Raw genomic sequence first — 24,436 nt, 5'->3', positions numbered from 1 at the left:
GTTTTTTCAAATAAAAATCTGAAAGTGTGGGCTGCATTTGTTTTCAGTCCCCTGTTGTTTTCTGTGTGTTTGTTTAGCGTATCTGAGGGTATGTATGTTTAAAGGTTAGCCTCAAAAAAGGTTTTCTATAAAGATTACCATGTATTTAGCTCCATCCATCCTCCAATAAACTCTGACTATCTTCCCTTTTCCCACACCATGATGTTATCACCACCGTGCGTTACCTTGGGACCGATATGTTCAGAGTGAGAGTGATGGGATTTATTCACCGCACAAGGCATGTTGAAAACCAAAACGTCCAAAAAGTTGAAACTTGGTCTCACTTGATAAGAGCATTGTATTACATATTTCTCCTGTTGTTTGTGATCAACTTTACACATGACTTACGTCTATTTTTCCCCCAATAATTTCCTCTATTGCCTCTCTTCCATGTAGATGTCTGACTGTTAAACTTCTGCCTCCAGCTGCAGGCCCCGCGCCCCGTGAATCTTCCTCAAACCTTTGAACGGTCTTTGTGTGGCAGTCTCCGCAAGGATCCAATCATTTCTGTTGCTCATGAATCCTTTTCTACCCACACCTTTTCCTTCCACTTAATGGTGGGATGCAGAAGTCAGAAGAACCAACTTTTGACGGGGTTTTCATCAACTTCAGCACTTCTAATTTCTAAGTTTGGAGGTAGGGGTTTTATCGCTTGGATTGACACAATCAGATTGCGATGTTTATTGTTCAGCGATGCTTACGAAGGCTGTCGTGTGAAAAAGGTCAGACTATTTGTGCGTCTTAAGGTGGCCCAACTCCATCTGTTGACTTCCTTCGTCACTTTCGCACCTGCTTCATCTTATGTCCTTCTTTATCATCCCCCTCTCATCCGTGCCCCTTCCACTCCTCTCTCCTCCCTCTTTCATGGTTTCTTCCCTCTTTTAGCTCTTTTGCTCTCATCATCACCTCGCTCTCAAATGGAAATGTGACCTTTGCAGAGAGACAGGAGGTGGAAGTGGGTGGGGTGGGGTGAGCAAAGAAGCTGGGCGGCATGCTGCGTTTTCACCACTTAGTCATGTAGAGTACATACGTGCTTACATGGCTGTTTCCAAACGCAGACGCGTGACGTTGGGAAGTGAGCACATTTAAAGATTTATTGCTCCCAGAGGAGTGTGAAGTGTGTCACCGGGGCTTAAGGTCCACGGAGAGACAGAGAGGCGAACACAAACTCCCCGAGCAACAGAGCCGAACGGGTAAACTCTGCTAGGACCTGACAGCAGCCATCAGAATCAACAGCAGCAGAAGGAATGAGAGGAGGCAGGGAGACGGAGAGCAGACCGGAGGGGGAGAGAGAGGAGACGGAAATGATGAAAGACCCGAGTGTCGGTTCACGCATGGTTTGCGTCACATGCTTGCTCTCTTTAGTTTAGGTTTAACATTTTTAAAAGATGAACTCAGTGTTGGTCAAATTCACCTTTTTAGCAGACAAAAACATCCACGGCTGATTTCTGTGTCACATGTGCAACTTGAATGTTTCAGTCGGCTTGTTGTACTCGACACAGAGGGGAGCCACAGAGAGCTAAAGGCCGAACATGCACGAATAGTTAGACAAATTAAAAACACAAAACCATACATTACATTGAATATTTCCACAATCTTTGCAAGAGCCTTAATGTTACAATACCAGAGAGTACAGTTTTGTACAAGTTAATATCATACTGTACTGTGCTATATTGTTTCCTATTTACGTATATGCAGCTAACACCTGATGGAGATTATATTTATGGGTCTACAACAGTTGAAAAGTTCAGTAAATATATCTTTTAAAAAACAACAACAACAACAAAAACACAAAACTATTTGAAAAGTACGAATAACATGCAGCCCAGGCCATTTTTGTGCAGCTCTGCTGTTTTCTATTTAGGAACTTTGAAAAACAGCAACAGAGACAATGCTTTTTTTCTTTAGCTTTATCACGTTCATTAAAAAAGTAAACAAAACTTTTAGAACATAATAGAATAGAATGTTCTATATTGTATATAGATTCTATTCTATGTACAATAAACTACTTACTACTTACATATTGAGGTTAAGTTAATATTTGACTTAAACCTAAATATTAAGGTGTTAATATTTAACACCTTAGATATCAACACCTTAATGTTTAAGGTGTTAAATATTAATAATACAAATATAATCAGAAGAGATAAAGTTTATAAAATATATACATAAGAGTGATGATAGTCATTCGATATGACTGAATATAAATAAATAAATAAATAAATAAACAAGCACACACATGCAAATATTTAAGGAAAAGTATTTACCTTTTCAATGTGTGAAATAACTGTATATTTAGCTCTAGCTAATCACGTTTGGTTAAAAACTCGCGCACTCAAACACAAACTGTTAACACATTAGTAATAAACATAATATAGAATAGCAAACTTTTAAATTCTAGCAGCACAAGTGAACATTTCACAAGCGTACTTACTTACAGAAACACATTTGTTTCTGCTGTGAAGTTAAACATAGCTTTTGTTAATCACTGGCGTCTGCTTCCTTTTCAAATGTGACCTCTGAGCCCCTTCACCATCTGCAGTTTTGCTGCACTAAACGGCGAAGCTCAATAACGTCTGACAGGTGAGGCTGCCACCTCATTTAAAGTCAGGACACAAAAAGGTGTATGCTACAAGAGCGGAACGGCATCACGCATCTGAGGAGACGTGCCGTAAATTACCAGCCGAATAAGGTGTTAACATGGACCTGATGCGCTCCACAAGAAAGCCTGGAGGGCTCCATCAAGCTGCAGCTGTTTTACACACAAAACCCTGACCTGACAGCACTCAAGTCCTTGTCCCAGTTTAGAAAAAGAACATCTCTCACGCTACACAAAATCCCAAATCCCCTCGGCCCATATTTTATCAAGTAAAAACATCACGGCCATCGTTCCATTTAGCTAAATAAAAAAAGCCAAAAGCCCTTGGCCCATTTTTCAATGTTTAACACCGCGCTAAAGAGTGTACAACTGTTCCAAGGTCCTTAAGTCATTATGATTTCCTTTAAGATATTTCTAAGAGAGAGTGCAAGATAGATACTCTGATGGGTGTTGATGTTTTTATACACTGGTATAGACATGCATGGGGGGCCATAATCCAGTAAATTGATTAATCATTAAAGCCAGGCACCAGCTAGCCATATCAGCAGGGATAAGCAGTGAATGGATGAAATGCTTTAAATAAACTATTTTTTTATTGACATGCTTTAGTAATGTACGTGTTAAAATTATTTAATTATTTCTACATTTCTTGCAACTTTCTTCCCTTGAAAAGATGAGGGACCTGATAGTGGTGGGTGGGGCTTCTTAGCATGGACCGTTAGCATGCTGTGCAGGTTGTCCAGTCAGATCTATATGATGAGCTTTATTGACAGTTTCAATTAAATAAAGTTATTGTAGACTGAAGCAAAGGAGCTATGTGAAAACAGAACAAAACCAAGAATAATTATGCATTATTTAACTAATAAAAAATGTTAGTAATTTTTATTTGGAAAACATTTTCATTGCATTTAATAAATTATTGAGTTATTTAAGTAATATATTAAAAATATGTTTTTATTTATAATAAATGTAAATTGTGCACATAACTTACTCGTGATATTTCGACTCTCCACATGTAGAGCTTTCTCGGGCTGCGATCAGTCTATCTGTACTTCCAGATGTTTACCACCAGGAGGCGGTGCAGTTTTGCTGCAAAGCTCCAGTATGCCGCTGTGTTGTCTTGGTGAATGTCGTTACTGTTGCATCAGGAAAACAGAACAGAAGAAGAAGAAAAGCGGAAATGAGATAGCAAAAACATACCCACAGAGACTGGAGGTTTCTGCTGTGAGGGAGAAATGGACTGAACTGATGCTAGAAGATTATTGGAAAACGTTAGGGTGCTAATTTAGAAATGTTTTCGCAATATTCTGAATAGTAAATGTTGACTGATTAAAGAAAAACATGTCATAGTGGGTCGTCAGTTCACTTTTTTCTCTGTAAAATCTTAATATTTTTAGATGATGCTTCTAATTAGGTTAGGAAAGAAGCTGTGACTTCCCTTTTTAAAAAAAAATCTATTTTCTTTCAGATGCTGGGATAAATAATGAATATATACGCAAATATAAACTGCATTATGGGCCAGCTCATGTCATCCGAAGAAGAGCTTGCTGAGCTGAAGAAGACAGCTGGCTGTGTCATGTATGATGCCATGGTGGAGGTGGGGGCGGTTCCTGACCTCGCAGTGGTGCATCCTCTGCTCCTAGCCAATCAAAATGAGGATTCTGTCTCCCAGACCAGTCTTCAAGAACACCTGAAACAGGTAAACATCTTTTAAACGTGTTCATCCCGTTCTATCTGACGTAAATCTAACGCCGTTTTTAGAAAAAAAAGTCATCATACCTGCATTGTAACATGGCGTATTGTCCTGGTCTGGGCCTGTTTTGGTTCCCAGGACCTGAACTTGCAGTAATTAATTAATTAATAAATTTTGCTCCTTACCAGAAAAATCTGAAGGAAATGCCCAGCCACCAACCATTAAGCTAATGAAAAAAGATTTTGGAGTGGCCTATTCAAAGGCTGGACTTGAATTCGAGTGCATCAAAAAGCCTGTTTCTGCGCGACTCGTGGGCAGTTATCACACCAGATGGGAGCTGAAATAATTCATTGTGGTGAATCAGTTATTGAAATAATCGGCAACTAATTTAGTAAGTTATTAATCATTAAGTGGAATGTACAGACTCAAAACAAGGTCATTTGCTGAAAGAGCAACAAACTCAGAGCAGCAATTAAGCCAAAACAGTAAATATATATATATATATATATATATATATATATATATATATATATATATATATATATATATATATATATATATATACACTGTATACATTTAAGAATAAAAAAAACTTTTGTATGTCTAACTCAGAACTTCTCAAGTGGCATAGTTCTAGTTTCACTTTGGTCAAATATTTTCAAATAAATAAATAAAATCTCCTATTGGGCAAATTTTCATATCCAATTATTAATGTAAACTGTATTGATGGTAAGTCAATTAGTTGATCTAAAATTTTTTCAGGGCAACTATAAAGAAAAAACTAAAAATATATTGTTAATGTCATCGTATTATTCACTACACGCCGGACTTATCTGTCTTAAGATAACACCAAGCTAATGCAAGTAATATAATCAAAAACAAATTCAAATTTGTCTAATCATGGCTTAGAGCTAATAAGAACCATCAATTCAGTTCAATTACTAAAAATAAGAAGAAATTTTAATACAGAATTCTAAAGCAGCTGAAAAAGATGCACTGTGTATGTGAGGGACGTTGCTTCAGTCTACTTTTCATAAATTACTTCATGAGCGGCATCAACTCAATCAGCCTGTCCCTCTCCTGAGGTTGATTTAACAAATATTTCATTTCACTTTTTGGATTCCATTACTGACATGAAACATGTTTTCAATGATATTCCGATTTGTTGAGACGCACCCGCGGTCCGAAGGAAGCGAAGCACAGAGACTCGGTGTGGAAAACGTCTGAGTGGATGAAATGCTCATTGATCGGCCCTAAATCCACTGAAGTGCGGGCGGAGATTAATGGGAGGAGCGGGACGAGGCTGTTTCCTTGAATCAGTTAATAAAGAGGGATTGTGCAAAGTGAAGCAGAACTCTATAAAAGAGAAAGAAAGACTTGGAGGCCTGCTGGGGATTGTGACAAGGTCACCTAAAAATACACAGGGAAACCAGGGACCAATATGATGATGATGATGACAAAACCCTTTTTTTTATTAGGTAACAGTAAACATCTTACTTCTGCTATTGTGTCATGTGTGTGTGGGTGTTTTTTTTGTTTTTTCTTTTTTACAAAAATACATTTATACATTTGCTTTATTTCCTTCAGATTCAGAGTGACCTTGGCAAGCGGGCACCCACCTACCTGAGGGATCTGATTGGTCGACTGTCTGCCTTCTCCGATGAGCCACGCCTGGCTGGCTTGGTGGGTTTAGCGGTCACCATGGTGATGGACGTGGCCTGGTCATCGAAACAGTCAGCCGGAGTGAAAGGGAGGCCAGCAGCTTCGTCGTCGTGTCAGGTAAAGCCTCTGTTCAAGCGCGGCGGGAAATACGTGGGAGCAAAAATGGCTTCTTGAAGTATTACCGAATTTTATTGACGCATTTATGTTCTGAATTATTTCGTCAAAATAATTCCACATCTTCATCCCCCGTCAGCTTCAATAACTCAGTTAATAGATTGTTACATTCAGGGTCTGCGCTGATGAGCTCTCGATAAAACCTACTTGAGATAAGTTTCGTTCCTTTACGTCAATTAATGAGAACGCCACAAATTAATGATGTATTTTTAGAGAATTACCGAAAAATAGATTCAGGTCGAATGTTGGTCGAACTTTCAGCACGACCAACCTTGAGCTCTGACTCTTTTTCCACCATGTCTAAGTGTTTCTGTGTCATGCCCATAACAACAATCTTCAGTGCAGACTACATTACTGAATGAAGAGGATTTATGTTCTTAAAGTGAAATTGTAATCACCCAGAGCTAGCAATGTCATAGCTTTTGCAAAAACTGGACATTGCAAATCAGCTACAAAAAAACTCTGTTCATCTCTGTTTATTTTTCATTGCAAAATCCTTTTGATGTTGATATAGAGCATCTAAATAACATCCACATGTGTCTGGACTTTGGCATAAGCTTCATGAAAAGTGTGAAGGCAGCAGATGCATCAAAGGTGTGAAGAACTATTTGACGGATGGAAAGTGTTAGGATGTAACCATGGAAACCTCGCCGATGGCATTTCAAGATGGTGAAGCAGAAGGTTAAGTGTTGTACAAGCCAAAAATGTCATTCCCAAAACTTAGACTTTTTCTTGTGCTCTGCAGCCTTTTGAGAATAAAACTGAATTTTAGCTAGTTCCTGTTTGAGCACCAACATTTTTTTAGGGCTTCTTGTCGCTTTAAATCCCCAACTCAATATTTACACTGGCATGTGAAAATGGCTGCAGACAGATGCACAGTTATGCAACCATACATCTTTGAAAAGCAGAAGTGGAGCCTCCTGTAAAACCAACAATAATCCAGCAAGTGATTTCTGGATGGTAAGTCAACAACAAAATATTACAGATACTGTACAGCGCGTGCAACGGTAAAAACAGTTGACCGAACAGGCTGGAGCTCTGCTTGGGTTGCTAAGTGACAGATTGGGCCTGCTGATTGGTGATGTCACATTCAGAAGGCTTTTGAAACAGCTCATATTACAGACAATAAAAAAAACACAAACTTATTGCCAAAAAAACAGATGGGTGGACTTTTATAATCACTTGTGTTGTTTTTAGAAACAGCTGAGACCCAATTAGAGGTATAAAAATGTGCAAAATATGAATTGTGCATAATAGGTCACCTTTAATATCCCTCGTAACTTTTGCACTGCGTTTTTTTCTCTGCATCCACTTGACTGTGATAAAGTTGTATATGTCTTTAATTGGTCTTGTTTTTTGTCTTCGACATCAAATGCCCTTCAGTTGAACCTTTTTCAAATGTTTAAAAATGTTTTGCAGCAGAGAGTGTGGGAGCTGCAGGAGGTGATGGAGGAGTACCTGAAGCGGTGCAGGATCAGCCTGAGTGATAAGAGGAGGCTGATCGAGGACTCGGTCCGGCTCGAGGCCCAGCTGAGCCTCATCCTCACTCGGCTGAAGACCTGTCTGCTCGGGGGCAGCTGTGACTCCAGGTACAGTGCCGAGAAGGAACTGACGGAGTGGAAAGGCAACGTGTTTGACACGCACATCACACAAGAGGTTGTGACGGGTTAGACGGCTCTTCTTCCTGTTCGATCCTGCAGATCTCTAAGACACTGGGCCTGCGGAGCCGCATTTCACACCCAGATGCTGGTTCATCTCGCTTGTTTTGAGGACAAAGCGGAGCCTTTATCTGCAAGGGCAGCAATGGATCAGTACCTGGAAGACCTCAAACAGATCATAGCTGCCTACAGGTGATGGACGGATGGAAGGAGAAAGGGAAGGACTAATGATATGATGATTAGATGAATGCCTGGATTGATTTATGAATGGATTGAAGGAGCATAGACACTCAAATCTGCCAAACTGTGCTGTTTAGTGTTTCTGCCGAATGATGGAAAATGTGTGAAAACTCGTGATAATTATCTCTTTCTTTTTTTTTGACACCATCTCCGAGAAACAAAAACATAAGTGTTCTGTGGAAGCATGGCCTTTACGAAGCATGCTGGTAGTGGGAGCCAGAGCAAGAGCAGAGACGGATTTTCAATATTATTCAATATTCAGCTTAGCTCTGTCAGAAAAGTGCAGCGCCAACATTTCAGCTCGAGGTTAGTCAGTAAAGATATTCTGGCAGCCTGTCAATAGCTGCAACTCTTACATAATCAACACCACACATGGAAAATGAGACAAACTTTGTGACACTGCTCCACAATGTGCTGATTTAGTGCTTTCGGCGTTAATTGGTAAAAACGTTTAAGACACGTCTCGTGAAATGTCTCATAAGGCGACACATCCATCATCGTTCTGTCCTGTCAGACCTTGATCTTTCTTCTTTCAGGTGTTATAAATCTATTACGGTCTGTGTTCTGAAATGCCGAGGAGGTCTTCTGGCAAAATCTGACCATTCCCAAGATGTGCCAGAGGAGGGCGCCATGACAGGCCTCACTGTGACAGACAGAGAGACGGGAAAGAGCGTGACCATCGCGCTGTCTGTCCTGGAGGATGAAATCGGTACACTTTGTTGATTGACCCTGCCAAATGTTATTTTGTGCCTCAGTTGGGCTGTTTTTACTGAAATAAACTGTATTTACCAGGTCGGAGGAAGCTAAATTCTGGCACAGTCATGTCCTCCCAAGTTAACCTCAACCTCATCACTTCAGATATCTACTCTCAGGCATACCTGGACCACCTTTTCTCTGATAAAGGACCTGTGGCAGAGCTGGAGAATTACTTTGTCAATGCTAGCGAGAGACTGGCAATGCACAGAACTGATCTGCAACGTAAAAACAAGACGGGCACGAGGAAAGCTGTAGAAAAAAGTGAAGATGGGCACGTTTTAGACGAGGCCCAGGTACCATCTGACAAAGAACGAGCAGAAACGAAACTGAAAGGAGAAGAGCCAAAGGAAAGCAGTGAGCGAGATGCGAGTTTAAAGTTCAGTATTGTCGAAACGGAGCCCGAGGAAAGCCTCACTCGCACACAGACGGATTCAGCAAGCGCAGAAAGCTCAAGAAGTCAGTCCGCTGCTGAAGGGAAATGAAAAGCTGCTCTCATGCAGTTGAAAATCCGACCTTTATTGTTCGTAATTCACTCAGAAATAAGATTTTTATTGATTTGCTAGCAGAGTAGCAAACCTGAGTTGCAACCACCAGGGCTACAGGAAAATCAATTGCTACATGCCAGAATCTGCAGTATCACAACCGACTGGAGGCTAGAGTAAACTTTGGTTTTCAGTATTGTTATGAAATGTGTTCAGCTTCCTGTTAAAGACAAACAGCTGGTTTACTGATTTAAAAAGTGGCCGTCAGCTTGGTTCTGGTTCCGCTCATCTTCATCTTGACAACAGGCCAAAGATTCTCTATGTGGTTTAAGTCTCTTACAAACTCTAGATGTGTTTTCTTCACAATTCTATCAGAACTGTTTTTGTTTGTTCACCTGTTTTGTGCCACACTTTTTCCTTCCATTTAATTTAAATGCTTGGACACTGGAACACTACCAATCAGTACTATTTTCCTTTGATGTTCTAAGCCAAAACATAACATTTCTGCGTAAAGACAAAGCAGTTGTTTTTGTTGAGTTTTTATGTGCTGTTAGCCAAACTTATAAAAATAAACTGAAATAAAATCTTCAAATGGTGTAAAAGTAACAAATCTGTCTGCGTATTTATCTAGTAAGTTTAAAACTTAAGTTGATTGCTGAAATAAGGTAAACATTCTCCTCCATTTTTACAATGTGTAGTTTGCACTGTTCCAGTCTTCAAAGTAAACATTTCTGATGATCAAATCATCAGTACCCCAAAGGATTAGAGCATGTTTTAATAGCTACTTCCTACACAAATTAAATCACCTTTTCCTTTTACAAGGCCTTCTTTCCTCATGGATCGGTACAACCAACTGCTACTCCTTCTTTTTGAGAAAGTTGATGTACAACAAGCTCAGTAAAATTAGTGTATGAGAATGAACAGTTGGTTAGAGTTCCACAAAAAGAAACCAACCCAAAAAACAACAACAATGTGTTAAATGAACATGGGAAAATGTTTATAAAACAAATTGACATAATAGAGTAATAAAAGCATTGAAAACTATTTGCAGGAGTTCTTAATTTCACTCTGCAATTTACTTTTACTATATTTTTCCTACATTACTTTTCCCTGCTCATTTGTTTTTATTTGCAGTTCATTTTTTCTTGTCTGGTTTACTGTTAAGTTTGAGCCACGAATGTTAACTGCTTGGCACATATAAGCTGCATTGTTACACCGAGACCACTTTGTTTAACACTGCCATTTATAACTGTCTGTATTAACAATCCATTTTAAAAGGAAAGATCTTTCTGGGAAATAAATGTGAGAAAACAGAAGAAAAGTTTTCATCTCGTCTCAAACTGCCTGTGCAAAACTCAGCTACAACTATAACGTCTCACTTTGTCTGCAAGTGATAATTGAATTTACACAACATATAAAATGTGCACATAAGTTTCACATAAAAAAATCTTAATTTATCCTTAGTGTCTTTCAACATTTATTTATGGCCTTAATGTCTTTGCTTTAATAGATTTATGTTTTTCCATATGTTCACTCTATACCCGTCCAAACCATCTCAACATTTTTCTCTTGTAAAATCGGTTCTCATCTTGCCCTGTATGCTGATGTGTTGGCGAACGAGTCAAAAGATGAAGGAAGGAAGCACATCTAGTGGAAGATCAAGTCTTGTCATGTCTTTACATTGAGGTTACTTCTGTTGAATCAAATGTCACTGCTCCAAACACAGTCTGAGAGGCTCAAATTAGTCAAAAACATTTTTTGGCTCAGTTAATTAGCAAAATGCCATTAAATACGGGCTGTCTAAGCACTGAGAATGCTGAGGTGAGTTAATGTTTATCGCAGAAGATGGAGTGAGTGCATCATACAGCCTGACATTAAATAGTGTGTTGGTCATTACGGCATCTTTTGGGTGGCACATGCGAGAATTTCTTTACAGCAGTACATAGGGTACAATATCTGTCCATCGTAGGCCTGTCATAATAATCAATAACTCCGTTAATCGCATAATAAATTAAAACAAACTCAATCATTTCTAATTTCGTGACTTATTGTTTTCCTCTTTCTACCAAAAACTGGATGATAAAAGTCTTCTGTCTGGAGTTTTGGTCTCAACTAAACCTTTTTTTTTAAGAATAATTTTGTTTCCTGAGACTTGGTAATTCATTTTATTAGTTGTTTCTGTTGTATTGTCTATTTATTTTGCATATTTAAAATGTCTTCCAGTTCCAGTGTTAAATGTTCATTGGAATTTAAAGCTTATTGATCTTTGAGAATTTCTACATTATTATGCCATCATTAAATTACTGGCAAATTGTCTCAAAATAATACTATCATTTATCGCGATACTTTCTGGGACGATTAATCGTCCAGAAACATTATTTTTTTTGTGACCACAGCCAATAAAATGCAGTTACATACATTTTATTGTATGTAACTTCAATAAAATGTAGTCAAATGCAATCCTCAACCTGAGAGAGGCTATATCTGTTAATCTTTGCAGGGTCACGGGGAGCTGGTGACCATCACAGGAGTGAACCACAGTGAGAAGCATTTTCAACAAATGAAGAAAACATGAAACAGTGGCTGGTCTACTCTTCAAGTGGACATAGTGATTCATCCAGGTTGCAAGACACAAATGGCCTCCCAAATACCTTGGGCATTTGTTCGAAGGTAACAAATACCTTGCTTCTGAAAAAAAAATAATGCAGAGGCCAGTGCTACAATTTTTTAAAAACACATCTTAATGATTCCCAAGACTTATGGGAAAATATGGGAACTGACGAGGGGAAGTTTTAGGAAGGTGTGCGTTCTGTTTCTCACCACCATCTCTCTGTCCTTGTGCGTGTCTTGTACCACCCTCACTAAATTCTTTACCCCGCCTGACCTCCTCATGCAGTACCAGAGCTCCTCTCTTTTGCACGCCACCGTTTACTTTCACTAAATGCACACAGACACAGGGACGTTTTCCACACTTCTTTGTCAACACCCTCAAGGCAAATATTGCATTTGTAGAGTTTTTTCTCTGCACTAAACCCTCCTGCTGCTGCTTTATCAAGAATTCTTATCCTAGCTTCAACAATTCTTTACACCGTCTTCAACAACATGGCTCATCAACTTTCACATCTCTACAACTACCTCCATCCAGCATCTCACCCTTCTTGAAGACAAGACTTTCCTTCTTTGCTTGCTTGTTTTCTTTGTTCGTGAGCTTTAGAAATAACCCCTTCCATCTTTTCAACACGCTCCTATTTGTGTTTTTTCTTACACATAGCTTCCCTTGTGGCAGCATGTGCCTGTACCATAAGTTACAATCAATAGAAATAGATTTTTTTTTTAATTACCAGAATGCACCAATGCATAGGGTTTCCATTGAAGAATAGCACATTGTCTCGTGTGGTGGTGCATGTATTAATATTTGGGAGTGCTGTGTACATGAAAGTTATGAAAATTAAGCGGGACACGTGTGGGTTTTGCCCAGTGATGGTTTGTGGAGAAAACAAAAACAGTTTCTGACTGTTGGTCCTGGTTTTGGTGATCCTGTAGCATATCCAGAGGGAAGTTAGGATATGTTAGGATGCTCCTGATAGACGAGCGGTAAAAAGTCACCACCACTTTCTTATAGGCTACATTTCTTCTTGGCACTGTCGACCCTTTGCACGTGACACCACGCTCTTCAGAAAGCACCCCACTCAGCCACAACAGACCTCAAAGCAACCTGTGTGTGCGCTAACTCTCGTGAGGCTTGTCAAAAAACAGACAGCCTATAGTATCAACTTTATTTAGTAGATTTCACTGTAAGAATAGTCGGCTGTACAATAGACAAGTATGCAAACCAAACTTGTCATTTTATTGTCAACTGTTTTAGGAGGAAAGCATCCATGGTTTCTATTGATTAGTAACCAGAGAATGCCCCCACCATGATGTAGCTTACCATGTATGAAAAAACTAGATATAAATATCAAGACTTTTGTACATTTTCAATTCTACTCCGGTATAGAAATCATGTGGTGTGAATTCAGGCAAAGTCGGTGATTTGATCAAATCAACAAATGAAAGGTGGGAGGAGTCAGTTTCTAAACTAGCTAATTCCAAATTTGCAGTTTATGAGCCCCAACTAGAGGAGCTACTTCCACAGACAAGTTAGCTTGACTTGAGAAAATAGAAACCATAGCTATGCTATCAAAAACAATCAAAGTCGCTCTGTTCAATATTCCGACATCCATCATGGCGCCTCAACCTGCTTAGGTAACATATAGTTGCAAAGGGTCAATGGGAAATCGAGAGGTTGATGCGAGATGGGAGTGTTAGCATACCATGATAGGAATGTACAATTCTGAATTTTCTTACGATTGATGAAGAAGAGACGTTGGCTAGCTTTGTTCATCCTAAAGTCCAGTATCCCCCGCCTTTGTCTTTATGGTTTTCAGAGCCAAGTTATTCATTGTTCTGGCATAAGGTGATCCATTAACACAAGAAGTTCTAGGTCTAAAATCAGTCAAACCAATGAATGTAGATTCCCGTTCATGTTTTCTCTTAGAGGGAAGACACAACTCAGACCAAAAGTGTTAAAATGAAGAAATTCTAGGTCATGGCAATCTATGGAAACAATGTCATCAAGAAACAAACCCATCTACACATACTTGAACTGAAAAATATGTTTCAAAATCATTCATAAAGCTGTTGCTGTGCCTAATTGAGATAATTTCCTGTGGCAAGAACATGTGTATTACCATGCTAGCAGCTCCTTTAAAAAAAAAAAAAAAAAAAAAAAGCTTTCTAGCATTTAAATAATGTGCTTTTCGCCACATTCCCAATCAAAGGTCACAGAGGCACCAACAAATCCCTTACCTGCAGAAGACGTGGACGTGAGAGCAAGACGCAAGCTGCAAAAGGCGGGCAGGGGGCGGTGGGGACATTTTGAGTGACATGCTTGAGAGACATGGCACTTTTCCTTAAGTGCTTCTCACTCCGAGAGGCTGAAAAGATGCTTTCTCGCTCTGAGTTGCTGCCGTGCGGCAGGTGGGCGAGCGGCACCGGAAGGAGCTTTTGTGTGGCTGCCGGACCGCGCGTGAATGTCAAGGCGGGAGTGGGGTAGGCCGAGTGGATTTGTGTGTGAGTGTGCATGAGGGTCTGTGTCTTGATTAAAGGGAGATGAAACATCCAGGCATGTGGAAGACGAGTCTGCTTTCATGACAATGATTGTGGGTGTGTGTGCGGCAAGCGAAGGCATGCCAGGGGCTGGGAAAATAAGACATAATGGCGATAGGCAAAGAGGGGGGCAATGGAACTGGTAAACTCGTGTTGGTGTGTGAGTGTGCGCCAGGTTTTGCTGCCAGTGAGTCAGGCGTCACAGCTCCAGTTACTGGTCTCTGTTCAATTAATGCTGTCTGACTGGGGCTGTTATTATTACTTCTTTATTCTCTTCCACTTTTCGTTCTAGCTGCTTCCAGATTAAGGTGACTTTACTTTTCATTTGCAACCATTCATATTTAATTCCCTCCTCATTTTGCTGTGCTATTTAATCAGCCAAATCTTGTCATCTCCTAATTTTAAGCCCACAGACGCAGCTCTTTCAAGTGACGCTCGTCCAGTGTGGTCAAATCTTTTAAGCTTGCTCTAACACTTCAGCTATCTTTTGATGTATGATTTGCATGTAATCTACACCTTCCAAGAATGAAGACGCGTTTACAGTCAAACATAATTGTTCAAGAGGGATAATGAGCCTTGCAAAAGTATTTATTGTCGTTTGCACCTTTTGATCATGTCATACTTCAGTTTTAGCTGGAATTATCTGCATACTGAAAATCCTAGATCAGGCTAGATTATTTGTTTGTTAAACTTTATGTTTAACAATCCAAATCCGATTTTTAGATATGTTTGAAGGTCCTTAAAGGTACAGCTTGTACATTTTATAAAAATATGTTTCTGTTTCTGTTTTAAACATAACAGTGTGAGACAGATAATCTGTGAAATTGACTGTATAGTGAGTCATATTTAATAAATTAGAATATGAGTTTAGATTAGGCTGATTTGTAAGAATAAAAGTACATTCTGAAAAAAATAAACAACCTTTAAGTAGGTATTCCACATATTTTTCATTAAACCCACATTTCTGTTTTTATTTTTAATTTTTATTGTTGTTCTTGTTCTGTTGTAATGTTCTAATTTAAATGTCATATTTTTCATTTCAGTGAGTGGAAAAATCATCGTAATGAACAGATTATACAGGCTTTCAAACATCTGTGTGTGTAAAATTAATTTAAATAATGTGTGACAAAGTTCCTAACATAAATGGGCTTTTCGGTGATATTCAAATTAATTGAACGTTATGTATTTGTTCCCAACATGCCCAGGTCTGTCCGGTCAAGTTTACCCTGACCGCAGGCCGTATGATCCTAAAAGAAGTCTCCAAACAATGAAAACATCATCCAGGGACTTACATCAGGGTCTTGATACGACATGAAAGTTTGTGCCTGTACAGCCAGAAAGAGATCACACAAGTTTACGTGGCATGGAAGGAGTGCCTCGGCGAAACATTTGCTCTCGATGAGCATGGAGATCAGACTACGGCGCACCAGAGGGAACGTAGACAAAGATCAAAAAATGTTGCTCTTTGGACAAAAGAGTAAAACCGAGTTATCTGAACACCTGAACAGAGTCTTATTTGGTTGCAGTGCAATGCCAATAATGAATATCGTATAGTATTTCCTCCAACAGATCACAGCAAATTTGACGTGGGGACCCGTCTAAATGATGTGTTGAGAGCATCACTGCCACGTCAAGAGCCTTAATGTTTGCGAGCCGTGCGCGCGCGTGCCGCGCCGACATGCTGCTCATCCTCTCCAGCACTGAGTGCGGGTGTTAGTCAGCGGCACGCGGGTGTTTGTGATTGCAGGCTGCATTTTGGTTGTCGAGAGAAGCGTCGCCGCGGCAACGGAGAATTGCCACAGTAACTCGAAATCATCACATCGCCCACAACCTCTCAGCAGAGAACAGTCACTGACACAGAGTAACCTGCTCTAAAGTGTGTGTGTGTGGGTGTTTGCAAATCTAAGAGAGAAGGACTAAGTGACAGGGGCGTCACCAGACAGAGCTTGTTCAGGGTAAGGATCTTTTAGTCCCCCCCACCCCACCCCCCAAACCACACTGTAAATTTAATGACTCAATTCACACATCTTTTCATTGTCAAGGTAAATACTTGTGTGGTAAATGCTTTCTAGGTTTAACGCCATCACACATAATGCTGAATATGAGAGTTCAAAATAGTGATGTAAATATCCGAATATGAAACAAGAAAGTCAACTGCCTTAGGATTAAAGCATGAATCAAGAGGATGTTTTAACTGGGACCTATTAGGCAAAATTCACATTTTGCAAGTTCTTGTACTTCAATTTGGGTTTCTACTGCTTCTAAAAACAGCGCTTTAAAAAAACAAACACCCAAGCATTTGTTTGGTAATGACTTAATGTGTTTTTGTGTCTGGAAAAGGAACAGTCTGAATGTAAAGTCACAAATCAGCAGTCACTGCCCGTCACCTAGCAACCCAAGCGTTGTACAATGGCTGCTGGAGAAACAAGTGTTTTATTGTTGACTTACTGTCCAGAAACCACTTGTTGCATTCTTGCTGGTTGTGCAGGAAGCTCTACTTCTGCTTTTCAAAGATGTATGGATGTATAGTTGTGCATCTGTTTGCAGCGACTTTTCACATACGAGTGTAAACGTTGAATTATGAGTCGTCCTGTCCGATTCAATTAAAATTATAATAAAATACAATCACATTATAGTTAACTGATTCCAGTTGGTACAAGCTACCTCAACAAAGTCCAGCTGATTTCCTTGAGTCACTTATTTTAGATCTATATAACTTCATAACATTATTCCAATTTACCTGAAGGAAACTCCATGCATGTCCACTGTCGGGAATATAACAGCAGATCCACATTCAACAACTGTTGTCCAGGCTCCAAACCAGTCCGATCTGTATTAGAAAGTAGCAAAAAATAAATAAAAATCTTTCATAGAAAACACTGTTTTGAATTCATGTCAAATTCAGACAGGAGACCTCAAGAAGACAGTTCTTTGGTCTGATGAAACAAGTATTTTCCTTTTTGGACATCGGACCGCAAGCTATGTTTAGTTAACACAAAACGCTGCGTGTCATCATAAACACAAAAACTCTACCATGCATTGGCCGCATCATGGATGCAGAAAACGGCAATTTCTACATTTACCAACTTGACATGTTCATACAGAATCAGTGGAACAAATGAAGCTAAATGTGCATTAAATACTGACCTAAAGTTAGTGAACGTCTATGCAATCATTTACTTTACTTTTTATGCTCTTAGTGATTTCATAAGAATTTGCTCATAAGTCTGCTAATTCACTTAGCGTTATTGCAGAGTCACGGAGGTTATTTGAGTGATTTTCGTCCCTCAGGGCAGCCGCTGGATTCCACTCGCTCCACTCCAACAGCAAGATTAGAAGTAGCCTGTGATGCATAATCAATCATAGTTAACATTTTATGTATTAAAGGTCCATTATTGCCAGCTGTGAAAAGGGAACAACTGTGTTGTTCATTAATGTTTTAAATCCTCTAAAGTTGAAAGCTTCCTTAACATTTTTCCCTTTACAGCACACATGTAGTTCATTAAAACATTCTTAGTAACAAAAGCAGAAAATCTATAGTGCCTTATCAACCAACCTAGCTCTTTGTAGACTCTTAATAAAATTAATCAGTGGTGAACCCCACAACATTTTCTTAAAATGTACGTATAGCCATTTTAATGTTTCAATTTGAGTCGTCTTCTGATTTCCGTCTCAAAACAGGAAATGTGTGAATAAAAAAAATGTGAACTATAAAAATGAGCTGAATGCAGCCAAAGGTAGTAACACACACATCTACTGAAAAGGACAGTAGTGATGGCAAAGCATCCAGGTAAAATTAAAGACTATGGAGTGAAGACTTGTGTGATGATTTGTCCCAGGAGGGAAGGAGGAAATCGGGGGAAATATTGTCTTGAGAGTCTTGAGAGTACTTTAACAGGAAACAAAATTAAAGTAGTGGGTTGAGAATTTCTTTCATTCTTCATTTAGTTGCATAATAAATCCACACTATGACAGTTGTCCAAACAATTTCCCACACGGATATTCTCCAAAGAAAGCCAACGCCTCGCATTTACGTCGGTAAATAATCAGATCTGAGCACTATTAAAGTTTTTTTCAGTGACAGAGCACAAGTCATCTAAAATACAACTTGTGTACATGGCGTAACCAGACAAATGGCTCAAATAAAAAGGCTTTTGTGCTAAAAAAAAAGTTGAGCCAGACAATCAAGTGTTGGCCTAAAAGTACAAAAACTTACCTTAAGTACAAACAGCTCGGTGCGACAGCTTTCTTCACATGGATTATACCTTTGCCCTTCAGTCTTGCTTTTGAAAGCCTCATAAATCAACATTTAAATGTACAGGCTTTAGCTGAGCACTGACAGCTTCAACAAAGAGGAACAAGCAGCCACAAGAAAGAATTCAGAGGCTTTTTCCTCTTGTTCGCTAAGTGGTTCTTCATAATTTGACAGCCAACGCAGACTTTGTGACGGCTTCAGGCCACGCTCAGCATTCAGGGCCGGCCACGCAAGCACTGTTAAGACTTCAATTCAAAGATCATTTCTCGCCCGGTGACCTTCGAGCGGAAGGGGCGAGCGGACGAGAACATGTCTGAAAATCCAATTTGATGGACGGCCTAACAAGATTTTGAGCCGCGACGCAGCAGGGAGGTGATGGGAAGATCCAAGGCAAACACCTGCACCGACGGCGGAGCATAAAACAAACGCCGGCGGAGTCTCATTCGGCGACGCGCTTCATAAATACAAGTCCTTGAAGAAGTACATCAAATGGTCAGAGGGAAGGCATTTGTTTGTAGTAAATTAGAGCCACAACTTCCTCAAACAGGAAGAGGATGCAATTGGGAGTCTGGAAGATAAATCGCTGCGAATGGGTACAATCCATCACAGTGGCAGTGTGAAGAAAGAAAATTAAACTCATCTTTTAGTCAGCTGTTATGGGACAATAGACTCTATCCTGATTGTTTAAAAAGACGAGAGACACGTAAACGGCCTGTTACTTTGTGGCAGCGATCAGCCGACCATATGCTTTAGAAACTCTGAAATTTAGCATTTTGTTCAGTTTCGTGAAGAAAGCCATTTCTTGGCCATGTGATTGTGAAAAATAAAAGACAGTTACATTGAACCAACAAACGATCCAAAAGATACAATGATTGACATCTTAGGGTAACCAGAATTAGAGGTGTTTTCTTAGAAAAAGACCATTTTGAATAACAAAATGAGAAAAAAGGAGACTTTCCATTACAACTGCCCATTTAATACTTGACAGGGAACAGCAGCATATATTTTGTTGTCAACACTCAGGACGTCTTAACCAACCTACGGTATTGAGAGATGGGGTCATTTGGAGCCCACGAGTTTTTTATCCTGTGCGCGGTTTGACGGTGTCACACTGACTTTTTACAACCAATGTGTGCGGTTTCCGAATCCGCGAGGTGTACTTGGACTGATCCGAATGATAAAATCCTGTGGCCCCAGAGTACTTTCAACTTGACATTTTTGGCCCTAATGTCAAAAAGTTTGGACACCACTGCCCTACATGGAAACGAGGCATTAGAAGACATGAAGGAAACATAGAAAATTGAAAATTTCCCAGACATTTACATTTATCTGCAAGATTTCCCATGTATGTCCAGGGAAGTTCGTAAGTCTACTGACTTTGAATTAGATGAACCGATGAACATGGAGCCCCCTAAGGGACATGGAGGATTTTTTTTATTTTATTTTGCGTTCTCTTGCAATAATCTACTGATCAATAGTCACTGTTCATGCAGCATACTTGGATACTGTAAACCTTTCTTACGGTGGCCATCATACTTTCTGCTATTATATAAGGTTACCATCAGGTTTTTCCATGCATGTTAACATCTCGCTGTGAAATATCTGAAGTTTTATGTGTTTTTCTTTAGGATAGAAATGCACCACAAACCTATGATGTAAACAGAAACTTCCGTAAGAAGGAAAGAAATAAAAAACTACATCCAAACTATTTGGACTATTTCTGAGTTGTTATCACGGGGCAATAAGTCATCTGACAGTTTTGATTGTGTCTTTCTTGTGTTGGTCTGAATGGTTTAAAAGGGCCGTTTTCATGTGCCGATCCATCTCAGTCTTACGCAAACAAAAAAGGCAGCGAATAAATCGATTTTCAATCAGTTTTTTGCACCAAACGTTAATAATAATAAACACGTTTTCACTGAGGCTCTTTAAATGTGTATATGTTTGAAATGTTAAATCGACATTCGTGACTGTATACAAAACAGACCAGCAAATATTGCAGTAAGCACATTGCGAGGGAACGCAAAAGAAAACATTTTCCCCATGTTCCCCTAGAGGACTCCGTGGATGAACGCCAAAATCTTTCACACGTTTTAGAAAATTAAGTTTATTTTGAATTCTCGCGCACGCATGATGAGTAACCACTGACATATACTGCGTGCATCACCTGAAAAAAGGCTTATAATTTCTTTCTCAAGACAAACCTGACTCGACACACGCAACTGAAGTATGCAGACAAACTTGCAGAAAACGTTGATCTTGTCTGCTTTGGGTTGCTTTGAGTGATGTTTAATTGAAGTGCTGTTTCAATGCAGCCAACGCAGTTTCTCTTTTAAATGAAACTGAATACTTCAATGCACCAACCAAAAAATAAAAAATTGTCTGAATATTTCCTAAATCTAACAAACAAGCCTATAACACAGTTTCACACTCGGGGTTTCTACTTTGAAGCCCTCTTTGATTTTCTGTCTCAGGGCATGATGTGTATATGTGTTTATGTATATTTTGAATAAAATGTTTGTGCTCCGTCAGGTCATGTCATATTTCAATTGACTTCCAACACCTATTTCATTCCCAACATGAATCTCTCTCGCTCTTTTTTTTTTTTTTTCCATTTTACTTTGAGTTCTTGTTTGGTCGTCTCAAAAACATCCTTTCCTCTTGTAAAAAAACTACATTCACAATTAGTTGGAAAATAAATGATTTAATTTCACATCTGTTACAGTACAGAGAGCTTTAATAAGTCCTGTAGTCAAATGTTTTTTTGTTTTTGCAACAGAAAAGAAGACTGTTGCTGGAGAGAAAAGCTGCTGCGAAAGTAGCTGGGAAACAAGGAAACAGCCAGCCGTAATCAGCGCCAATTCAAATGTGGCTTTTCATCTCCGTCACAATGAGTGAACAAGTCAGATGACAGTCAAAGACGTACAAGCATTCAGGCAAATGCCACGTTTCTTGTCGGGAGGGACTAAATAAATGGAAACGCATTTTGATGTTAATGGGATGTCGAGACAAAAAAAGGAGAAGAATGGCCGGCCGAAATTCAATTTGGCTCAACTCAAATAAGAATGCAGCTCCCAATAGAACAGCTGAGCGTTATTGTTGAAGACCTTCAATGGCGCCTGAAGAAACAAATACATCTGGGTTTATATTTGGGAACATTAGGGGATATTTTGCGTAATCATGCGGTTGATGGCTGTTACTTATCACACAGCAACTGACGTCACGTGTGTTTTTAAGAGAACGCTCTCAAATTCACCACTAAAACACCAGGGAGAAAGGCACGTATGATCCTCACTTCTCATAGTCTGTAGAACTAATGCACCTTTGACTCTCATTACTGTCCTGTTGAAGCACAAAAAACAAAAGTGGCATAAAAGTTACATGTCTATGTTAAAGGAGACGTGCTGCACCAAGCAATGCTGTCGACTCAAAAGTCAGGAGCTTTTTTTTTTTTCCCTCATTGCTGTCAATGACCAAAAGGTTGAAATGCTGGTTAAATTTCTTTTACACGTCAGCCTAATGAGGCAATTGTTCAAACAAATGAGCATTCCAAATGAGCATGCTGTTACCTTTTTAACAACATCATGTAAAACCTCGAGGTGTATCCTTCAGTCCACAAATGATAAAAACCAATGGCGACATTAGTAAAACCTAGCCAACTTCATTTGTCCACGGTGCCATTTGGAGTCCAATGCAACGCCCGTCTAACCCTAACCCTACAGTACCAACTTCATTTCTCTAAGCTCACATATGCTCTGCACAAGCATGCAGAAAATAAGCTAGCAAGTCTTTGTTTTCCAAGTACAGATAAAAACAAAACTAACAAGAAAAAAAAAAACTCTTGAAAATGTCCCTGCTGGTATATAGAGAGAGTTGGAATAAAACTAAGAGGAATTGAGAGCTGGACTGATGCCCTTTTCAGAATATGGCTCTGGTTGGACATCAATAACTTGATCAATTCATTGAACTCCATTCATCTTAAACGGCTCAATCCATTTTTTTATTTGCCAGTTTTTATTTCCTGACCCCATTACGTCACACATAAACCTTAAGCCTTACAATTATTTATTTCATTTTTTTTTTTTACCAACCAGGCTATCTACTTTGGACGCTGCTTGATGTTCAAGACTTTTCACAATATTTCCTTAAACTGTCTTCAGCCCCTGGCCTTTGCTAGAAGTCTTTAGGACTTTACAGTTTATTTTGCCCAAGTCTTCTCTAGGGCGTCACAGACATGAAAAGTCACCGGTGACTAGAGTTTGTCGATCAGTGTTCGTTCTAAAGATGAAGCCAACACACCGCTGCCGCTTCTGTTGCCGATTTGTCGGCTCTGTTTTTCAATGGTCGCTCCTCGCAAAGTCCTCAGATAGTGTTGTTGGTACTGGCATCAGATGTCTAAATTCTTCCTCTGGGTATAAATGTGTAGGATGTCAATAGCAAGTACACGATCCAGAGAGCGAGGCAGCCCACTGCATGCTTTCCACAGTGTTGGGTTTGATGTGAAGGAATGTGCTTTATGTGCTGCTGCTGCTTCCTGTACTCTACTTGTGTGTTTTGTTCCCTCCTCCCTCAGCGCCTGAACAGGCAAAGCAGCCAACACTGGAGGCGTTCACCTCCAGAGGAATCAAAGCGGCGTGCGCAATGTCGCACACCTCCACTCAAACGAAGCCGCCTCACACAACATCGCGAGTTTTACATTGTCATAATGGGAATTTATGTAGAATTGAAGGATGTCGTTTCAAAAATAGATTTGTTTTTATTGCTAGATTGATACATACACAAAATCTCATACTGTGCTCGTTGTCCTCATTGTTTTGTTTCCCTGAACAATGTGTCGAGCAACACGGTGATGTAGGGTTAATTACTCTGTTATGCTTACAATGATTGTTTTTGGGTGCTGCTCATGTTTTGCTGATTGCTGTCCTGTAGGCGAGGTACGTAGGGGGCTTGGAGCCAATTCAGTGTTCGTTATTTAGCAATTTAATTCAGTTTTCCACATGCTTATTTTCAAGATGCAAAACAAATTTCATTCAGATTACGATGTACTTGAATCTTGTTCGAAATTGGGCCGGGTCAAAATTTGACGCCCAATGATGATCAGTTTTTCGAGGCTATTTGGATAAATTGCTCTTCAATATCAACTTCAACAATTCAAATAGTATATAGCAGCATATTTTTAAAGGGTCTTTAATTTAGCTGAAGACTTTCAGTATAATCTGGTAAGAAATACATGAGGTACCCCTACATTTATTCTCCAAAAAAAATAAAAATACATAGGCACATCACAGCATTTCTTAGCATTTTGAAGGATATTTGACCTTTGGTTTTGCTGCAGCCGGACCTGACCGGCTCACCATAAAAAAATCCACCATATCAGAGAGTGCTTGACAGAAATATGAAACATTCTAAGGAAAAAATGTATGAGCTGAACCATATTTGGACTCTGTTAGCAAATCAATGACTCAAAACATACCAAAGAATCCGTAGGCCTGAAATGTAGAGGGATGGGCAGAGTCCACGGCCAGATCTTGAGCCAGTTGAGATGTTGTGGGGTGACTTGCCCTGAGCTTTTCGGGCAAGATACCCCTCAAACATCTCACAGCTGGAAGTTAGGAGGGGGTAAACATTTCCTCAGGACAATTTTAAAGAGTGGCAGATGGCACATGTCAGAGAAGTAACTTCAGCCAAAGGTGACAACACTAGCTTGTGCTAACTTTGTGCTTCAGGATACAC

At 39.6% G+C, this 24,436-nt stretch overlaps 1 protein-coding gene across 4 annotated transcripts; it reads left to right on the top strand.

The window, feature by feature from the left end:
* Positions 1-3,790: 3,790 nt before the first annotated feature.
* LOC111606785 lies at positions 3,791-9,905 on the top strand. Of its 4 annotated transcripts, none has more exons than XM_023328058.1 (7): positions 3,791-3,909; positions 4,107-4,337; positions 5,919-6,110; positions 7,587-7,756; positions 7,868-8,017; positions 8,602-8,774; positions 8,858-9,905. In XM_023328058.1, the coding sequence occupies exons 2-7, from the start codon at positions 4,122-4,124 to the stop codon at positions 9,301-9,303; spliced, it is 1,347 nt and encodes a 448-aa protein (XP_023183826.1). In that variant the 5' UTR covers positions 3,791-3,909; positions 4,107-4,121; the 3' UTR covers positions 9,304-9,905. The 4 variants fall into 4 exon arrangements, with proteins under 4 accessions (XP_023183826.1, XP_023183827.1, XP_023183825.1 ...); XM_023328059.1 differs by having other exon boundaries at positions 3,791-3,915; XM_023328057.1 differs by having other exon boundaries at positions 3,791-3,987.
* The last annotated feature ends 14,531 nt before the right edge of the window (positions 9,906-24,436 follow it).

This window comes from Xiphophorus maculatus, chromosome 22 (assembly GCF_002775205.1).
Source record: "Xiphophorus maculatus strain JP 163 A chromosome 22, X_maculatus-5.0-male, whole genome shotgun sequence".
Taxonomy (NCBI): Eukaryota; Metazoa; Chordata; class Actinopteri; order Cyprinodontiformes; family Poeciliidae; genus Xiphophorus; species Xiphophorus maculatus.
The sequence above is the reverse complement of the archived record's forward strand: the minus strand, read 5'-3'. Positions and strand labels throughout refer to the sequence as shown.